This window comes from Sylvia atricapilla, chromosome 2, assembly GCF_009819655.1.
Source record: "Sylvia atricapilla isolate bSylAtr1 chromosome 2, bSylAtr1.pri, whole genome shotgun sequence".
Taxonomy (NCBI): domain Eukaryota; kingdom Metazoa; phylum Chordata; class Aves; order Passeriformes; family Sylviidae; genus Sylvia; species Sylvia atricapilla.
Window position 1 is genome coordinate 43315593 of NC_089141.1, and position 18872 is coordinate 43334464.

Sequence of the window (18872 nt, forward strand, 5' to 3'; positions counted from 1 at the left end):
TTTCTACAATGATTTACAAGAGAGTTGTAGCAATCATCTGTGGTATTTACAAACAATTAAGTTAGCTTGTTACCCTCAAACCTCGATGAATTCGGTTCCTCAGGACTCCAAGAAACTCGCTGTGGCTGAGGCAGTCATCTCCATCTAGATCAAAAATCTTGAAGACTGTATCCAAAACATTATCTGACAGGTCCTGTCCTGTTGCCACCTTCACTGCTCTCTTGAACTCAGCTAATAAAGACATAATATTACATCACAGATGACTGAACTTGAAAAGAAAATGGAAAACTTATAAATAGCAGGATTCTGTGCAATTTACAATGGCTTGTGGGTATCCTTACTGGAGAATCTGGGATGTGTAAACTAGTAAACTATTAGGAGGCCTCAGTTCATGCATTCTTGAGCTTGCTTCTTCTTTTGTAATACTATCTTTATTATTTTTTATTATAGTATCATATATTATAAATAATATAATATAACATAGACAAAGAATAGAGGAGACAATTACACGTATAGGCATGTAACAACCATGAGTTACCTCAGCAGCCGACTGCTTTTGATTACAGTGGGGTTCAGTGCATAAACAGAGTAGTAATGAAAGTCATAAGTTGTAAATCCCTCAGTTTTCTTTGGTTCAAATCCCATCCAAACATTCATCTTTCAAGAATATGTATTTCTCTTTCAGTCTTCTCGCATCTCTCATCTTTTTTCACATGAGCCCATCAAATACTAATTTCAATAAATGTTAATACCGTCTCACATTTCCTTAGGAACTTTTTATGTGGCTATTTTGATGCATTGCTCCTCTTTCTCCTATATGGGATGGAAGCAACTCTCCTCCTTGAAATCTTTGTTTTAAACCGCATTTTACAACGTTGTTTCTTTTTGACAGACATAATTGCATAACATATCCTCTTCAGCACAGGGAGGACATGAAGCGAGTCCAAAGGAGAGCCACAAAAATTATGTAATAATTTTTGGGATGGAGCACCTTTGCAGTAAAAAAAAGCCAAGGGAGTTGGGGTTGTTCAGCCTGGAAAAGACTGACTGCCTCAGGGCAGACTTTATTGTCGACTTTCACTGTACCAAGGGGGCGTATGGGAAAGAGAGTTTTACCAAGGCCTGTAGTAACAGGACAGGCAAAATGCTTCCAAACGGAAAAAGGGTAGATTTAGACTGGACATAAGGAAGAAACAGTACAAATAGTGGCTGTCCCATCACTGAAAGTGCTCAAGGTCTCGTTGGGTGGGGATTTGAGCAACCTGATCCAGTGACAGAGCTCCTCGCCTATGGCACAGGGTTTGGAAAAATGACCTTTAAAGGTTCCTTCCAACCCAAACCATTTTATGATTATGCTTTAGTCTGCTGTGATTAATTCACATATGACAGCACATTAGAATTTTTAAATGAAAACATTTTGGAAGCTTTACATTACTATTTTTTCATGAAATAGAACTAAGTCCAAATACAGAGCAGTATAGTATTTTTGGACTTCCCTGTGGTACTTTGGGATAACTCATTTACATTGATTCCCTAATTAATTTTTTTTCCCTTTAACAAAACCCATAAGAAAGGTGTACAGCACTTACCCCGCTTAACAGGACGATTTGCTACAGTAAACATCTGCATGGCAATAGAAAAGTCTTCCAGATTATTTGTGAACTTGCAGAAAGTCTTGAATTCTTCCAAACTGATGTTCTAGGGTGTCACAGAATTCAGAGGATATATAATGAATATACATTCAAATCCCAATTATCCTATGTCATTAAATCTGGTGGAACTTAGTGTTTAGATGTGACTGCCTACTCATTGTTGGTATTTGTATTTCTCGCTGGCCAATTATCATTGCTCTTACTTGCATAAAACTCAAGGGCTGCAATAATTCATTTGGTAACTGGTTACCTCGCTAGATAACCACACTGAAATGAAAACCTGTGCATATAAAGGAGGAAACAGAACAAAACATACTTTGGGTACCAACCTCTCCTGCTTCGATTCTGTCTTTCACATTCTGCCAGTAAATTTCATTGTTTTCCTCATCAGTGAAGTAGAGCAACCATGCCGCAAAGTCTTCTTTTCTCATGACACTCAAACCCTTTGAAAACTTTATGAATTCCATTTCTTGGACTTCTGTTTGCAGATTTTCCATGAATCTAAATGTAAACAGATATTATCCACCACTTGATACTTGCACCTCTGTATCACCACTACCACCTTAGCTACTGAGTGCGGCAGACGCCAGCTCTGAGCCGCAGAGACTCTGGACATTGTTGTTTAAAATACCCCCGCTGGTTTAATTTTCCCGGCGCTCGCGGGGGTTTCCCGGGCTGCATTTCCGCAAGGACACCAGCAGGACGCGCTCTCGGCCCGCACAGGCGGCTGCTGCCAGCAGAACTCGGGGATGCGCTGGACAGCTCGGTTTTACCCGTGTTTAAAAACGCGCAGATAAGGAGATAAAAGAATCGGTAAGGCAGCAGCATAATGAATGAACGAATGAATGAAAAAGGACATGGTAACTGAAGGCCTGACACATGATTTATGAGGTTTCATATTAATAAGAGAGGAATGACAAGATTGCAAAGTGCCTAAAAAGATGAGGCTGTAATAATCACAAAGGTGAAAGAGGAAACTTGAAATCGTTGCTCAAGGAGAAGACGACTGAAAGTATCACAGATTTTAACTACACACTGCGGTTTGGCGAATCAGTGCTGTGCTCACTAGAGGACAGATTAGAGAGGATTACAATTGACTTGCACAGAGTTCAGAAGAGCACAGAAAATGTTGCAGGGGCTTGGGAAGGCAAGAAGAGAGCTGTCTGAAAAAGGAAAGAGTCAACATCAAGGTTTTTAGGAGACACACATTCTTTTGGGAAAGAAAGAAAAAAAAAAAGTATTACAAGAAGCAAGTAATAACCTGCAGGTACAGTGCTGTAATCGTGAGTTGTAGCTTCAAATTTTCCCAGTTTGGTCTATATGACTAGTATTGATTTTGAAAAAGTTAACACAGACAATACGGTGTGATCCATTTGATATTTTCCACTTCAGAAACGGGGCAATCCAAAAACAAGTGGTGATTTTTAAAGAAAGGCTAAAACCAGTGGTGCTTGCCAGAATCCCCTCCGTATTTCTGAAGAACCCTTCTTTATTGAGTTGCAGAAATTATTGACAGGAGGGAATGAAATACTCCTATATTGGGACAAAGCAATTAGTTGGAGAAGAGGACAGCTAAGGGTCTGTGTAGCCAGTATCAGCAGAGGCTCATTTGCTCATCAGTGTTTGCCTGGCCTCACTGGGTTTGAATTCTTTCCCTTGAAATTACAGCATTTGAGTTCACACAGCTATCTTTAGTTCTTTAATGAGATCACTTGGACAATTAGTAGCTTGAAGCTCTGTGAAGTCTATAAGGGGTTAGCTAAAGACTGCTGTTCCAGCATAAGCCCTCTCTTGTATTTTCCCCTCTAACAGGCAGAGCTGCACATGCAAGTGAAGGGCCAACAAATGCTTCACAGCTCAACACATGCAGGTAAATGAAAGCCTGATAATGGAGGTGAATTTAAGTTTCAGACTAGGGCTGAATTAGGGTAATGCTGAGGAGGGGTACAAAATGCTATCACATTTTTTATGTGCCTTTTCCTGGTCTAGTAAAGGAGATTCTACAGTATAGCCAAACACTAAGGTGTTCCTCCACAGCCCACCTTAAGACGACACACTTTCAATTCCCCAGCTCTTCCTCTCAGAAGTGGATGAAACACCAAAGGACCAGGTAATGCAACCAGTGTGACTGGGCAGCCCTTTGTGCAGAGTGGTGGGAGCTGCCTTGCACAGCATGCAAACCACTCTTCTGTTTTCAGGCCCAGCTCCTGTCTTTGTAACTCACAAAGAGATCGCTGCCTCAGGCCAGCACCACAGCCAGTGTGTGCCAGGGATGCCGGCTCCATGGGCTGGCACAAGCAGCCCTGCTGCACCCACAGCCTCCAAGAGTCTCCCCAGGTCTTGGGAAGGGAGGTCGAGGTGCAGAAGGGGAGAACAGCATGGACCTGGCATGCAGACCAGGCATGGAGTCAGCCCAGCAGAGACTGAGTAGGGCCACTTGGCTGCAATTTGAGAGTGGCCATCACAGGCAGGGAGGAGATGGTATCTGGGTTCATAATTTGCTAGAAGACACAGCCAAGAGGGTGCAGAATGATTTCTTTGACTGTAGTTTCCAACTCAATGTAACGTCTGGTCTGGAGAAGTTGCTGAAAATAAGGTCACTTACAGAAATAAACCTAAAACTTGGATGCAGGGAAATTAGACAAGGTGTTTTATTTTCTTGGATTTTTATCTATGAAAGGTGGATGTATTTTACAACAGACTTAAGGTCTTGAGACTTGAGCTATTTATCTTGGGGAGCAAGCTCTCAGTCATTTGCTGCACTGGTTGGTTGCTAGCCACAGGCATAGAAACAGATTCTTCCACCTTTTCTGAATATTGCGTTTCCGTAAGCAGATATGCCTTGGTGACCTCCCCTCTAGCCACACCCAACAAAGGCAGGAAAGCCGAAAGATCAATCATTCCTACATGATGAGGAAGGAGCCCACCAAGCTGCAGACATCAGCCAGCTGAATGGGACAGCAATGCCAGAGCAGACAGTGAAGGGTTTGGCTGCTGCATTTTCAGCGTGTTCTTACTTCTGCACCTTCTTCTAATGGAAGTTCATTTCAACTTGCAGGCTTGCTCCTGGCAAGCCGAAGTGGGAAGATTTCCTGCCATATCAAATCCTACTTGGAGCAGTAGCTGAAATGTGCAATTTAAAATTTATATGATAGTTTCCCATATTACAAAAACTAAAATATTATGAATCATCACATCAGCATTCTAGGTCACTCTTATTCCCAGATGTGAGAGTTAAAAATCCTAATGAGGTTTTTTTTTAAGTGAAAGTTATTAAAAGTTATTAAAAATAACTTTCTGGTTAGGAAGTAAAACTTGATCTATAAATGTCAAGATACCACTAGGGATACTTGCTTTTGTATCTTCTGGATCACAGTGCAAGGAGTTTCAGCTGTGAAGTCCTCAAAATGTATCCAGATATTAGGAAAAACAAGCGGAGGAATGAAACTCCTGCTCTCCCAAATTCAGTGGGATCTTGGCTGGGGACTTTGTAGAGAGTCAGAATTCAAGTACAGGAACAGGATTCTGATTATAGATATGCTCTACAATTAAAAAATGGTCACAATGGGAATACTCTTATGCTAATAGTAGGTTGAAAAAAAGAAAGCTCTAAGTTTCCAAGCAACAAAAAGGAGAGGTAACCCATAAATTTTTAAGATGGGGAAAAGGCTAGGAACAGAGAGCACTTTCTTTAAGACAGCCCACTTTATCCACACTCTCTAAAACACCCACGTTGAAGGCAATGGCCAAATTTGTTATCGTGTTACGACAGCATCCAGAAACCTTATCAGGATTTATCCCTCATTTTGTAACGGGCTCTACTAAAGAAAGAGGGAGTCTCCCAAGGCTCTTGGCAACTCAGCTTTAATAGTGTTAATCCACCACAAAGAGAAGTGAAAATGTAATAAAAGAGGGGAGATTTCAGGAATGCAGCTATTCCCCCTCCAAGTGGAGAAGTGCTAGCATTGTATTCTTTATGGCACACAAAGTAGATTCAAAACCTAAAGGAAATGTTAGGGAAAGATTTTTTTTCCACCTCCTGACCTGAACTGTCTGTGCATAGCTTTAACACTCTTAATACAGAACTGACCAGTTCCTGTCACAGTGACTTATAGGAAGGGAATCTGACAAGAAAGATAGTGGTGGATATACGACCCCAGCAGTTGTACCATGCTTTGGCTTCTCTTTGGACACCAAAGTCCTTCTGAAGAACTGATAACCCTCTCTGCACCAAAGGACTGTGGCAACCAGCTGCATGTTGCCTTTCTGCAATCTGACTTTCAACCCAAAATATAGAAAATCTAATAAAGGCCTGACCATTAACCTTTAGAGAACATTTAGATCTATGCTTGTAAATTCAGGTTTGCAAGCGTTAAGACAGTTAATCAATCTCACCATTTTCAGAATTGCAAGCAAAACCCTCTTTGATTTACTGTCCTTAGCATTTCAAACCAAACAACTCACTTGCATTTTTAAGTGCTCTGTAGAAACTTAACTGAGCTACTCTTTTGCTAAGCTCACAGGAAAGGAAGAAAAATATTTTTCTCAAGCTCTTTACTAAGTATTTGGGAAATATTCAGATTGAGTTATGACAGGAATATGATGAAGCCAGATTTTGTTGCTGTTCTCCCCTTCCTCACTGCCTGATTTTGGCTTTAACTGATGTAATCTCTACGTAAAATGGCTCTCTCTCTATATGCACACATATAGATAAAAGTGTAGGAACAGAGACAAGTAAGGAGGCAATCATACTCCATTCCTGCAAAGCCATTCCAAATCCCCAGATGAAAATCACTGAAAATGTACAAGCTGTCATCACAGCAGAAGCACAGCATGCTGGCTGATGATGATACCTGAAAGAGATCCTGCATCCATGCACTGGTACGCACACCCCACAGCCCCCCCAAAATGTCAGCACTAGGAGCGGGGTCCAGCCTGAATCATTCTGGCTTCCTAATGAAAGGTTCCAAATAAATTGCATCAAGGAATTCAAAACACTGAAGGAAAGGAACAGGATAGGCAGGGAAAAGGCATGATCTGTGTCTGGTTATACAATTTGTCACTTTCAATCTAAAGCAGAAATTAAAGAAGAACCATAATTAAAAATATTTCTGGTACAAAATTCTATTAACCGATGAAAAGTCTGGAAGCAAGAAATCAGGTAGGAAAATGACATGAAGTGGATTGAAATGTTAATTTTCCTCATATAATCAAAAGAGGCCCATTAATGATACTGGGAAGTACTTTTTTTTGTAAGTCATCCCAGAAAAAAACCCAACAAATCAGAGAGTTTTTTGAATACCCTTTCCATACTCTCTGCACTTTCTTTTTTCCTTTAAGGTGAATGTGAGAGATTTAAGCTTGCTTGGGGACGGATTACAGAAAAAATCCCAGCAGTCGTAAACTGTTTAGGGAGTGAAATACTGTCTTCTCTTTTATTTGGGATTAGACATACTTAAACAAGATCAGTAAGGGACTTTTTTTCAGGGGAAAGAAAACCCCAGTGTCTGTCAGGAAGAAATATTTCCTACACCTAGAAAACAAAAAAGTTTTCTACTCAGAATAAAAGATAGTACATTTCATACAGTTGGAAATTAAAGCACAAGTTAAACTATTTTTGGAAGGATACCACCAGAAATTATTTCTCTATTAAAAACCAGGAGAAATCCTTACAAAAGAATAAAAAAGCCTTGAATTCTCAGGACATTCTCTAAGACATGACCTGGTATTAGAAGATGACATTACTTTTGAAGTGTAAAATTGAGTGGTGTCATCTGAAACAGAAACTTGTTCAGATCTTCTGAGAAGAAAGACTGCTTCCTGTATTAAATCTACCCTTTTTGTTACATGATTTATGGCTTACTGTATATTCTTCTATATTTTCTTAAAATATTACAGAATATTGTTCCAGCTGTATTTGACTAAGAGGTCACACCTTTAGTAGTGATACACATTAACGTACTCCAAAAATTTTTATTTCCTGAAATTTACCAGGGAAACATTTGTTTTTGAAATTCTAAATTCTTATTAATAATTACTATGATGCCCTTATGTTAAAGACAATTCAACTAACAAGAAATCATCTAGCAGTCTGGAGGTGAACATGTGGTCCCTGAGTCCTACCTTAAGAAGCCTGAAGATCTCTGGAAGCACCTTTACATTTGATGAAAACACTGCCTGAGGATTGTCTCTGTGTGTATCAATACCTGTGATCTCCCAGGAAGCAAGCTCCAGCTGGAGACAGATTTCCCTGACCAATTTCCCTCTCTATTCTCTCCATGCCCCCTGTGTTCAGGGCAGAAGAAGAAGAGGCACAAGACCTGGTTTACATCAGCTTCACACTGCCCCAAGAAATGTAGACAGTTTCCATTTCCTTTGTGCCATCTGAACGCAAAGAAAGGAGAAGAGGGCAAATTAATTGCCCTGGTGTATCAACTGTAGCTGTCTGACATTTTTAAAATGTTTGGACTGTGGGCTAAAAGACTTGGACAGTGCTGGTGGACATGTAGATACAAATGGTTGCACACTTACAAAAGCATTTTTTAATGCCAGACAAACTGAAAAGGGAGAGCATGAGGAAAATATAAGTAAGTAATGAAATGGGAACAGTGGTCTCAGCTTTCAGAATTCCCATGTAAGTACATTGAAATTTCAAAATAAAAGCATTTCTGTTTTTTGGGGGAGATACTTTTAATATATTTTGTGGTTTTTTTCTTTTTTTTTTTTTTTTTTCCTTTTGGGTGGTGGTTTTTTTTTTTTTTTGTGGTGCCTTTTTTTTTTTTTAGTTTTAAGGACCCTGTGTATCTGTGTATTTAACTTATGTGACAAGTTTTAGTGTGTCCCAATCAAACATAATCACCTCTACTTTCTACTAGGTACTACACTGATCAATGGAAAAGCTTTCTAGGCAAGAACTTGGAAAATGATAAAAGCATTTACCATCATTATTTTCTGCTTTTGACAATGATCTATGTCTGTACAGCTCATCAGTCATCTCTTGTAAAAACAGTGTGACACTTTGATCAAACAGCCAACAATAGCTTCCCGCAGAAGGTAAAGTGTTATGAGAGGCCATCAGATAGAAATCACATTTTCCCTGAACAATAGGAACCCAGAAATGATGTGCTTGATTTACTTGCAAATAAAATCATGTGAAAGGTGATATCCTCAGAGAGGTTAAAAAGACAGCAATCCTTTTATTCACCTTTCTGGGTGTTAAACAAACTCCACTGTCACGTTGCAGCTGAGATGGAGTGTCTACGCAGTGATAAAGAGGCACATTCCAGCCCTACGAAACATAACTGCCACTGTTGAAAAATTACCCGCATTAAACCTTACACTTATCCCACAGATTTTAAGAGCAAGATGTGGGAGTTTGATTTTGATTACAGGCCTCTATCTGTGTGGCAGGCAAAGGTCTTTAACCTATGTGTTCTGAACGTACAAGGTACATAGTTTCATCAATGTCATGCCTCATTGGGTCAATGTAGGATTTTATCTAAAACCTGAGGCATTTCAGTTTACACTGTATATGCAAACACAACCTTTTACTGGTGCTCTCTGCCTTTTGTTTCATTGAGAGGATCTATGGTATTTATAGAAAAGGGAGCTGGAGACATCTTAAACTTATTTTACTCACTTAGAATCCTATTGAGCTGAGGTCTTCAAAAGGGAAAGGTTGTTTATTTGAAGACTGGTATGTACCAGAGCCACTGAAGCCAAACACTTTTTAGTCTACTGATTGCAAAACCATTTATTTTTAAGAGGGCTGCCACACATTCTCCACTTCTGAATACAAACTGAAGCAAAACACATTACTCTACTTTATTTTTGCAGTCTGTAAATGACTGATTATTTTGGTAGAAAAGGTAGTACTGATGTAGATAATCTTCTCTTGATGCCATGCTACAATATTTGTGTCAAAATTCAAACAGGTATCAGCATAGTCCCATTGCAAAAGTAGTTCAAAGGGTAGAGGAAAAGGCACTGGGAAAGTTTCAGCAGATGCTGGAATTTGAAGCAAGTGGAGAAGTTGCCTGTAGCTTACCATGACAGCCATAATGAGAAAGGAGGTATCTCAGCTGAGAAAATATTTTTTACTTGATTAGAAGTCACTTTTTTTGTGATTTGGTCCCAAAAAATACTCATGGTTCACATTGTTTTAAGTATGCCACCACAGAGCTGCCAAGAATGGGAGTCTCAACCCTCCTGGCCCACTGCTGGAAGGAGTTATCACAGTGCTCAGCTCCCGCAGACAGCAGACTCTAGGAGCTAAATGGGGAATTCAATCATGCAACATGAGGAATAAACTCCACTTGCCTAATTTTCTGAATCAGCTCTGTGTGATGTCAGATAAATGTCAGAGCTGGGGTAAAGCACAGAGAGTAGGAACAAGACTGGCTCCTGTTAGGCTTGCCTAGCTGAAAAAATACCTGAAAAACTCGGAAAAGCGAAGTTTTTCCTTTCCTTGTTTTCCAAAGAAATGTACCAGCAACACGGTATTAACACCACAGCTGTCCAGATCTGTTTCCTATAAAACAAAAAAAACTACAATTGTTATGCACTGCATGATCATTAATATTTACCATGAATCTAAAAATATTTATTTGAACTAGAATTTCCCAAGAGATACTTGAAATTTAATTACTGTTCCCAAAGCTGTCACACAGGATCTCAGAGTCGAACAACTCTTCCACATTAACTGCTAACAGTGCATTTATAAGTCCTGCTTCTAAATATTCTTTATGAAAGATAAGAACAATTTCCAACCAGCACCAGTGCCTTTTATTATAAGATTTTATTATATTTATTATTAAAATGGAGAAGGTTGCAAGTTAAGAACCTTTATTCTTAGGTTAATAGAAGGCTTAAATAAAGTTAATATCTGTAAGGAAGATTTTAGTTAGGTATTTCTAACATGTTACAGCCGTTTAAAAACATTCATTATACTCTGATAAATGAAGCTAGGAAAATACCGACACTGACAATGCTCTATTATAATATGGTCTTACAAGGCTTCTTGGAAATTTTCAGGCTTTGTGACTTTTCTATAAATATTTTTAAAATCTGAAGAAGAAATTTCTGCAGAGAAGGGATACACACTATTTTGACTCAATCTTTAACAAGCCTAAACCCACACATAATGCTGGATTTCTACTCCATTCTTCTTTCAGCACCAGCATACTGGTATTTCTTTGAACACAACAAAACACTAAGCAACATGAAGAGAGAATTTTTTTAGAAGTCTGTAGGGATTTCAGCAAATTATTCTTATGACATCTAAATAGTCTCTGTGTCTTTTATCTGGTTTCAGAGGTAAGATGAAAGACAGGAGTCTATTCATAAGATTTAATACTAATGGTTATTTAGCTTTCAGCATCATCAATGACAAGTCCCATTAGTCCCCCATGTTTCATGCTTACTGCATACATGACACAGTTATTTTATAGTAAAAGCAGTAACATTCCTCATTTCTACTACAAGTTACAGTTCACCAAATGCCAGTGATATGAGTTATGTATGAGTGAACCTAGAAAAAAAACACTTTTCAAGCCCTATGCGAACTGTACTTACTGAACTTTTATCATTTAATTGCAGGCAAAGAATATTTAAATACCCATAAGATCCATCCTTCTGAAGTTTAAACAGTTCAGATTACTGTGAAGACTGATGCATAAACATTGCTATATGCTTTTTTGAAAGCCAAAAGTCAAACATTCATGTATGCTTATTTGAAATTCAACCCCAAACTATTTATATCAGAATGTAAAGTTTTCTAAAAAGAAACAGAGAAGAATCCACATATCCCTCACTGCAGCTAGATTGCAATCTGCTTTTAGTGGGTTTTGCCTAAATGTTTAAAGGAGACTTGAAAAATGCAAAGAATAAATTTGCTATGTAATTTTAAAAACTAAATTAATGATTACACAATCTAATGCTTCTAATTTAATTACTCCATACTATAATCAGTGTTGTATTGAAAACAAAGTGAAAAAATATGTATAAAATAGTATTTTCAAAACTAAGTCTGTGACAGCAAAAGTTTTTCTTCTATTAATGTTTCTCTAGTTACAAGCTAGAAGAAGGCATACAAACAATATTATTTATCTTATCTAAGATGACAAAGCCTAACCCAGGATTTATAACAAATATGCACCTACTTGCTGGCTACCTTCTTTATCAGTTGAAATTCCACAGTGAAACTGGCACATGTCCAAACACTATGTTAGAGTTAAATATGTTTTAAAACTACAGAACAATGCTTTTCTTCAAAGCATAAAATGCAACAGGAGACCACAGAGACTACACCTTAAGGGTAAAATTTCAAAAAATTGCTTTTCCTAGAGTTAATGCTATTAAATTAAAGTACATGTTAGTACATAATTCCTTTTTGTCCACAGAATCATTAGGAGCTTTTGCTGCTGATATGTATAAATTAGTACTGACATGACAAATCCTTGTTAAAAGATAATGAGAATTCTATTAATATTTCCAACACCTCGCCCTCATGAGCTTGGGTAAAAGAATAACTTACACATGGAATGTCTCTCTTGGCAATCAGAATGAAATGGTAACCAAATCCCAGGCTGTAGAGCAGACCAGACTGGTAGATTTGACTCACTATCTAAACTGAGTGAAAGTTTGTAATCTGGTGTATCTGGCTGCTTCAGGCCCTGGGACAGTGCAACATAGAACCCTTTTAAGCTGTGCATTTTACAGAAAGCTGAGGCACAGAGTGGACAAAGAATCCCAGTGGTCTGAGTTTCATCTTGGTACAAGCACAGAATGGGGCATGGACATGTATCACAACTGGGGAACTCAGACATGTTCCAGGGTACATTGGTTCAGACAAAGAATCCCAAAGACCACACAATCTGATGCCACACAAGTCTATGAACTAATGAACATGTGTGTACATATTACCAACATAGGCTAATTTTCCTAGAGTAATGTTAACGCCTCCTACACTTTGCAAAAGTATCATGAACTGCTGAATTATGCAATTATTCCTTTTTAAGCAAGATCAGATAACACAAGTTATTTCCTTATTACATTACACAGGCTGTTAACATAAGAGACCTGATGCTGCAAACACTGAGTCATGGGCAAAGACCTACCTAATCCTGTAGCTCCCCACTGAGCTTTTGACATTTAGGACCTGATACTGCAGCAAGTACCAACAAGTGCCACTGAGAAGAAACTTATCACACAGTGAGATGGGATTTTCAAAATAATGTACCTAACTGATTTTCAAAACTCATCTGAAATGTTAATAGACTTACTGTCTCTAGATTCTTACCACCTTTCCTTGCAGAATTTGCCTGAGGTATGACTGGAAAGCATTCATCATGATTAAAATCTGCAATTCGTTTCTTATTCTCCTGCTCGCTTCCTGAGAGATGGTATTTGATGTGCAACATATTATTTCAATAGAAATTGTAAAAATAATATGTATTTTGTATTGAATGTTTTTTTAGTTAAGACAGAAGGAGAGTGAGTAGATGGATGAATGGGCAGAGAAGTGAGGCTGGGCAAGCAGGACAGTACCTTAGTTTCTGTCTGCTAGTGATGTCCCATATCCTTCCAAAACTAACACTAAATCTTTGCAATTTTTTTTTACTCCATTTCTCTGAAACCCTCTTTGTTTTTAAGCTGCTAGCTCAGTCAACTCACTGTGCCAGGCTTCTATCCTAGCCTAGCTTCACAGACTGCTAAAGAGAATTCAAGCTTTTTGTCACTTTGAGAGTCTCCCAGATGCTGGGATATATCCTACAACTCAGTTCTGCTAAGAATGTTTAAAAGATGTGTCCATTATGAAATTAATCCTAACAGTTACAATCAGTTAAAAGAACTGTAAGCAGGACAGCTAGTGGGACCACAAGATCCAGATGTCCAAAAGCAGTCCTTTGTGGCAAAGCCCAGACAGTCTCAAGTGGGCCCCAGAATGAAACAATGTATTTTATGATGAATCAACTTTCATACTAATGTAAATCCATACTGAAGATTTTTCATGTTTTGTAATGCACGTTCTTGCTAGGTAGGATTCAAAAATACCTCAGGTCTGATGCAGAAGGGCTGAAATGTGCACAGATGATTCTACAGAAGTCTGTCAGAACATCTTCTAAACAATAAGCAGCATCCACTAACACCCATAATTCCTATTAAGGATCAGTTGTTTTCTTAATGACAACTAATGGCATGGAATCACTCTGCTGTACATTTAGGTTCTTTAGTAATGAAGAACATGTAACTTCACAGACATCCTCAGGTTTCAGTGCATCACTCACAATTGTTCATAAGGAGGTACAGAATAAAAATGGTTTCCAGCCAAGGGGGCTAAAACTAATCTGGGAGTAGATGCTGTAGGAGATACTTTAAGCCCCAAATAGAAGCAGGTTGAAGCTTGTCCTGTTGCAAGCACGCTGACTGTGCCAAGCAGTTGGGGAATGGCACTGGTGTGCTGCAAACCCCAAGGCTGCCTGACCCATGCCCTGCTGGCAGCCCAGGAGAGCAGCTCCTACACACAGCTGGGAACAGAACTCAGGCCCTGCCTCTCTGTTGTGGCATACTTCAAAAATACAACTTGGCACCAAAAGAAGAGGTTCCATTACGAGGACACCCCTTGGGAAGTGTGATGTGCTACGAAGCCCCCACTCTTTTGATCAAGGCAGACTTGGCCTCGAAGGCTGAGCACATCCATCCTCAGCGTGTGCTGAAACCTCCTGCTCTTGGTGCTGAAAATGGCTCAGGTCATCACCCCCCAGCCAGCCCCTGCTCAAATATGTTTCTTTCTCTCTTGAGGTTGCAATGTCATCAGATCATATGGAAAAATAAAATAATTTTCTTGTCCATGAGGTAAAAAATGACCCAGCACTTTTTTAACATCTTCATAGTTTGGTGTCAGACAGTTTGGTTCTTTAGAGGGTTTACTGGTCTAGAGAGCTTTCTTTAAAGCACAACATCACACTGCTCCTTGGTTTAAAGTATCTAAAAGCTTTTCAACAGAACTCAATGTTAAATTGCTGACACAAAACATACATATTTATGTTGGAGAAGATAGGTAAGAAAAAAATGTACATTCCGTCTGAACTGAGAGGTTACAAGATTAATGACAGACTCTTTGAGGAGGGATATTAAATTTAGTTTTGGACTAGATTCTTGTCAAATTTGACGTGTTGCACCCCTGTTACAGAGTACTGCTGCACTAGAAAAGCATAGCTCCCAAGCCTCCACCTTCCTTCAGTTTTAGGCAGTCTTTAGTTATACTGAGCTATGCAGACTTAGAAGCACTGGATAGAAAACTTTAAATCAGTTAGAGATTCTAGGGAGCAGATGGGCAAATTATGATGAGCTGCACAGTTCCTGTGGTTGAGGAGATGCATCACAATTCTGAAGTGTCTGAAAGTCCAAGTGTAAAACCTTGCCTTCACCAGGTAAGCAGAGAGAAACGTGCGAATGACTAAAGTAATTTACTTCTTTTAAAACCACGGGACAAAAAAAAAAGGAAGTAGACAGGCTAAAACAACTTACACTCAAATAATAGGAAATTGTTCATGTGTGAGTCTAAAAGTACACTGCATATAGCCACACTCAATTTCAGTTCTTAAGTTTTCTGTTTAAAAGAGGTAAGTAGCTGTGTCCCCAACTACCAGTTAAATGTTAAAAAAAAATCCCAAATCATACCTTTCACACTTTAGATGAAAATGCATTCACTAGGGAATCCAGAAGTATATCTTTAATCATTTGGAAATGAGACAATGCACATATTTCACAACACTAATTTAATTTCAAGAACAAATATAGAACACTCTGTATTGTCATTCCTTTTCCAACTGCAGCTAAAAGTAATTTAAAAGTTTATCCATTACATAAAGCATATTAAATGAGAGGTATTGAAAGTACTTGATAATTCATTAATCTAAATTGAAGGGCCTGAGAGAAAAGTCCCTGATCTAGACAACTGCTCTGTCCAGTAGATATTTGTCACCACTAGCACTGTTTTCACAGCCAGGACACTAAAGCACCTTACACCTCAGTATCCTTTTAAGGAACTCAGGGCAGTAACACAAAAGCAACAGCTGCTGTTCACTGGGCAACACCTTTTCATAATAATCCGAATCTTCTAGTTCATGCATTTTCCTACTATGGATCTGTATCTACTATAAAGATCACTTCCAGGCAGGGAGTTTGGCTTTTCTTTTTTGCTTTCCTTCCAGCATCAATTATAATATTGAAAAAAGAAAAGCCCTCAACTGAAATATATGTATCTGGACAACCAATTCCACTGTAATCCCATTCAAGGGCCATTACTAAGTAGTGAAAGTTCCAATTTTAGGTGTGTTAAGTCAGTGTCTGTAAAAAGGCAGAGATACAAGCACCCTGGGAGAACAGCAAGCTGATCTTTCTTTTCCTTATATAGTAACTTGATGAGTATTAAACTGTATCACCATAAAGTAAACAAATGACTGGGGCCTTTGTCTACACACTGTACAGGGAACACACCTGGATATACCTGCTGGTTAAACAAAGCTGCAGACTACGATTTAAACCGTATTTTCCTAGGTTGGTAACATTTGCCATCTGGTATCAGAGACTGGGTTTACTCTGAAAAAGCAGCAAACTCATCTGCAAATTGAGAAAATGGCGTGGAAATGAAGAGCCATTCCAAACACCAAAAATCTGATGCAGTATCTCAGCTTTCAAAAAACAGTCAATTTAACCCCCATATTTTTATGCTTCATCTGTTTTGCTTAAAGACAATACTATGACTGCCATAATTATAAAAAATAAAGGGTAAAAACATGTCCAACGACTATATAGTCAGATTCACTGCTTACAAAGATAATAAATTTCTTTGGTGAGCAACTGAGATAGGAAGGAAAATAAAAATTAAGAGAAATGTAATAATTGGGATTTTGCCAAGTAGAAATATAGAGACCAGAATAATTTCAAATTGGGTGTATTCCCCAAGGCTATTTAATTCTTCTTTAATACTAGAATTCCATTTATAATCTAAGAAACTGTATTAAATAACATCTTCTGGTTACAATAACTTCAGATTTTTCTCAATGGAGAACTCCGAAGACAAATTTTGAAGCAAGACGAAAATGGAATAGAGACATTCCGGCTCAGGTATTTAATTAGCTCACAATAAGCTTATGTGTTTATAACTAATCTGTCCAACTGTATCAAAGTTTCTCTGGAAATTTTATACTATAGCTGTGCATTCATGCAGAATAAAGATCCTTTTTCTTTCACTGTCATGGTAGTTAAGTCTCAATTGAAATAGGTTTTGAGGAGCAGACAACCCTATTAATCCTAGCTATTTTAATCTGGTGACTGATGAAAAGATTCAGAAAGGAGATGGTTGTTTGTCAATCAAACAATTTTTAACTGAATTTTGAATACACACTGAGGGAGGAAAACTTTTGTGAAACAGAAGTTTAAGGGTGTCAGGAATAGGCACTTCCACTTTTTCCTCAGGCCTGTGAAAAAGTAAAGAACATGAGCAACTCTTTGCAGAAACTGCTGATGCATGATTTACAAAGCACAGCCCTGTATAAATTCCATACTGAATGCTTCCAACATGAGCAGCCGCTGCCTCATGCCCACTGTAAACTGAAAATTTACAGCTGAAAGGAAGTTGCTGATGTAAGCAGCATCTTTTAGAAATAGATGGAGACAATCCAGCTGTACTCCCCTTCTTTAGAATCATAGAATAATCTAGATTGGAGAAGATTATTGAGTCCAACCATTAACCCAGTACTGCCAAGACCAGCACTAAACCATGTCTCTATGCACCACATCCACATGTGTTTTAACACTTTCATGGATAGTGATTCTACCATCTCCCTGGGCAGCCTGTTCCAGTGCTTGACCACTTTCAGTGAAATTTTTTTCCCTAATATCCAATTTAAACCTCCTCTGGTGCAACTTGAAGCCATTTTCACTTGTCCCATCAGTTGCTGTACATGTTTCATCAGCTTCTTGAGGTGTTTTCAGTCTGATCAGGATTCCTCCTCTCTGTTTTCAGTCACCCAGGCTAGAGGATATCTTGTCTCTGAGCTGACTACAGACTCAAAAAGAGAACCTACCTGAGAAGAAGAGAGGTTGCAGGTGGCTGGATTCAGGGGAAACCAGAAAAGAGCAGGAATTTACCTGTCCATTTCATTGATGAGATATATTTACCATTTGCTAGTGGTCCGCAAAAGTGTGAAACTTCTTTCCTGGCTGGATGATCATACTCCAGGATTGTTTCTTCTGGTCTGAATCTATGCTGTCTCTTTCTGGAAGTGGACTGAACTAAAGTAATCCTTGAATTTGACACCTCAGTGACAATAACCCCGCTTCAAATCAACTCAGAATAACCTGATATCACTGCAACAGCAGCATTTAGGTAAGCTTAAGCTATTGATTTCCATTTGGAAAGCTTTCTATTCTCATATGGCAATATGGAGTTCTTTTTGAGATTTTCATAAATAGAAGAGAGTTACTTTGAAAGAGGCTCATGGAAACCAACCAATCAAGTGAGTACACAGTCATGAAACACACTGATAGTGCCCATTTCATCCGAAGGCTCAGAAATGACAAACATTTTTCTTCCCCAGTTAGAAAACAGTTGACAAATCATGCCCTTTCATTTAATCAAAGCACTAATACTTAGGCTTACATACTTATCTAAAAACTTTGAAAAAATAACAAAGTTCATGGGAAACACGACAATGTTTTCATAAGGAAAATGTATCTATTCCATACCCGAAGTACAGTTTCATCTCCAGCTGCTTTCAAGTCGTCTTCCTTCCCAATGATTCTCTGTAGCTGCATTTGTTGAAACATGAGAAAAGAACAGGAAAATTACAAATTTGATCCTATAAGAGTCTTCTTTTCCCCAACCTTGATGTAATTGCACCTTTTCTTAATTAGACATTTCTGCAAGGTTCTCTAGTCATGACAAAATATTTGCATACTTGACGATATTTTGTTATTCAGACACACTTTTTCCTAGGAATGTCTTATCTACTGTGGTTAATATAACCAAACACAAATCTAGCTCTTGCAGCCCTGTGCTTCCTCTATTTTTAGAGGAGATTTTCTTGCACCAGAAGCTTAGTTTTTAACTTCAGAAGATTTTGAAAGTCTGGAGTATAACATCAAGGATCATTCCAGAAATAAAAATTATCCTGATTTTCATGCTGTCCTTCTAGATAAGTTTTATTTAGT

General features: G+C 38.4%; 1 protein-coding gene across 1 annotated transcript in view; it reads right to left on the reverse strand.

Moving 5' to 3' along the window:
* Positions 1-18872, reverse strand: part of MICU2 (mitochondrial calcium uptake 2) — a 137349-nt gene that overhangs the window by 3265 nt on the left and 115212 nt on the right. The window contains exons 7-11 of the mRNA XM_066313063.1: positions 18408-18470; positions 10085-10182; positions 1982-2153; positions 1590-1698; positions 74-231 (exon numbers count right to left, since the gene is read on the reverse strand). Coding sequence (XP_066169160.1) covers positions 74-231; positions 1590-1698; positions 1982-2153; positions 10085-10182; positions 18408-18470 — 600 coding nt within the window. The remainder of the gene's footprint in view (positions 1-73; positions 232-1589; positions 1699-1981; positions 2154-10084; positions 10183-18407; positions 18471-18872) is intronic.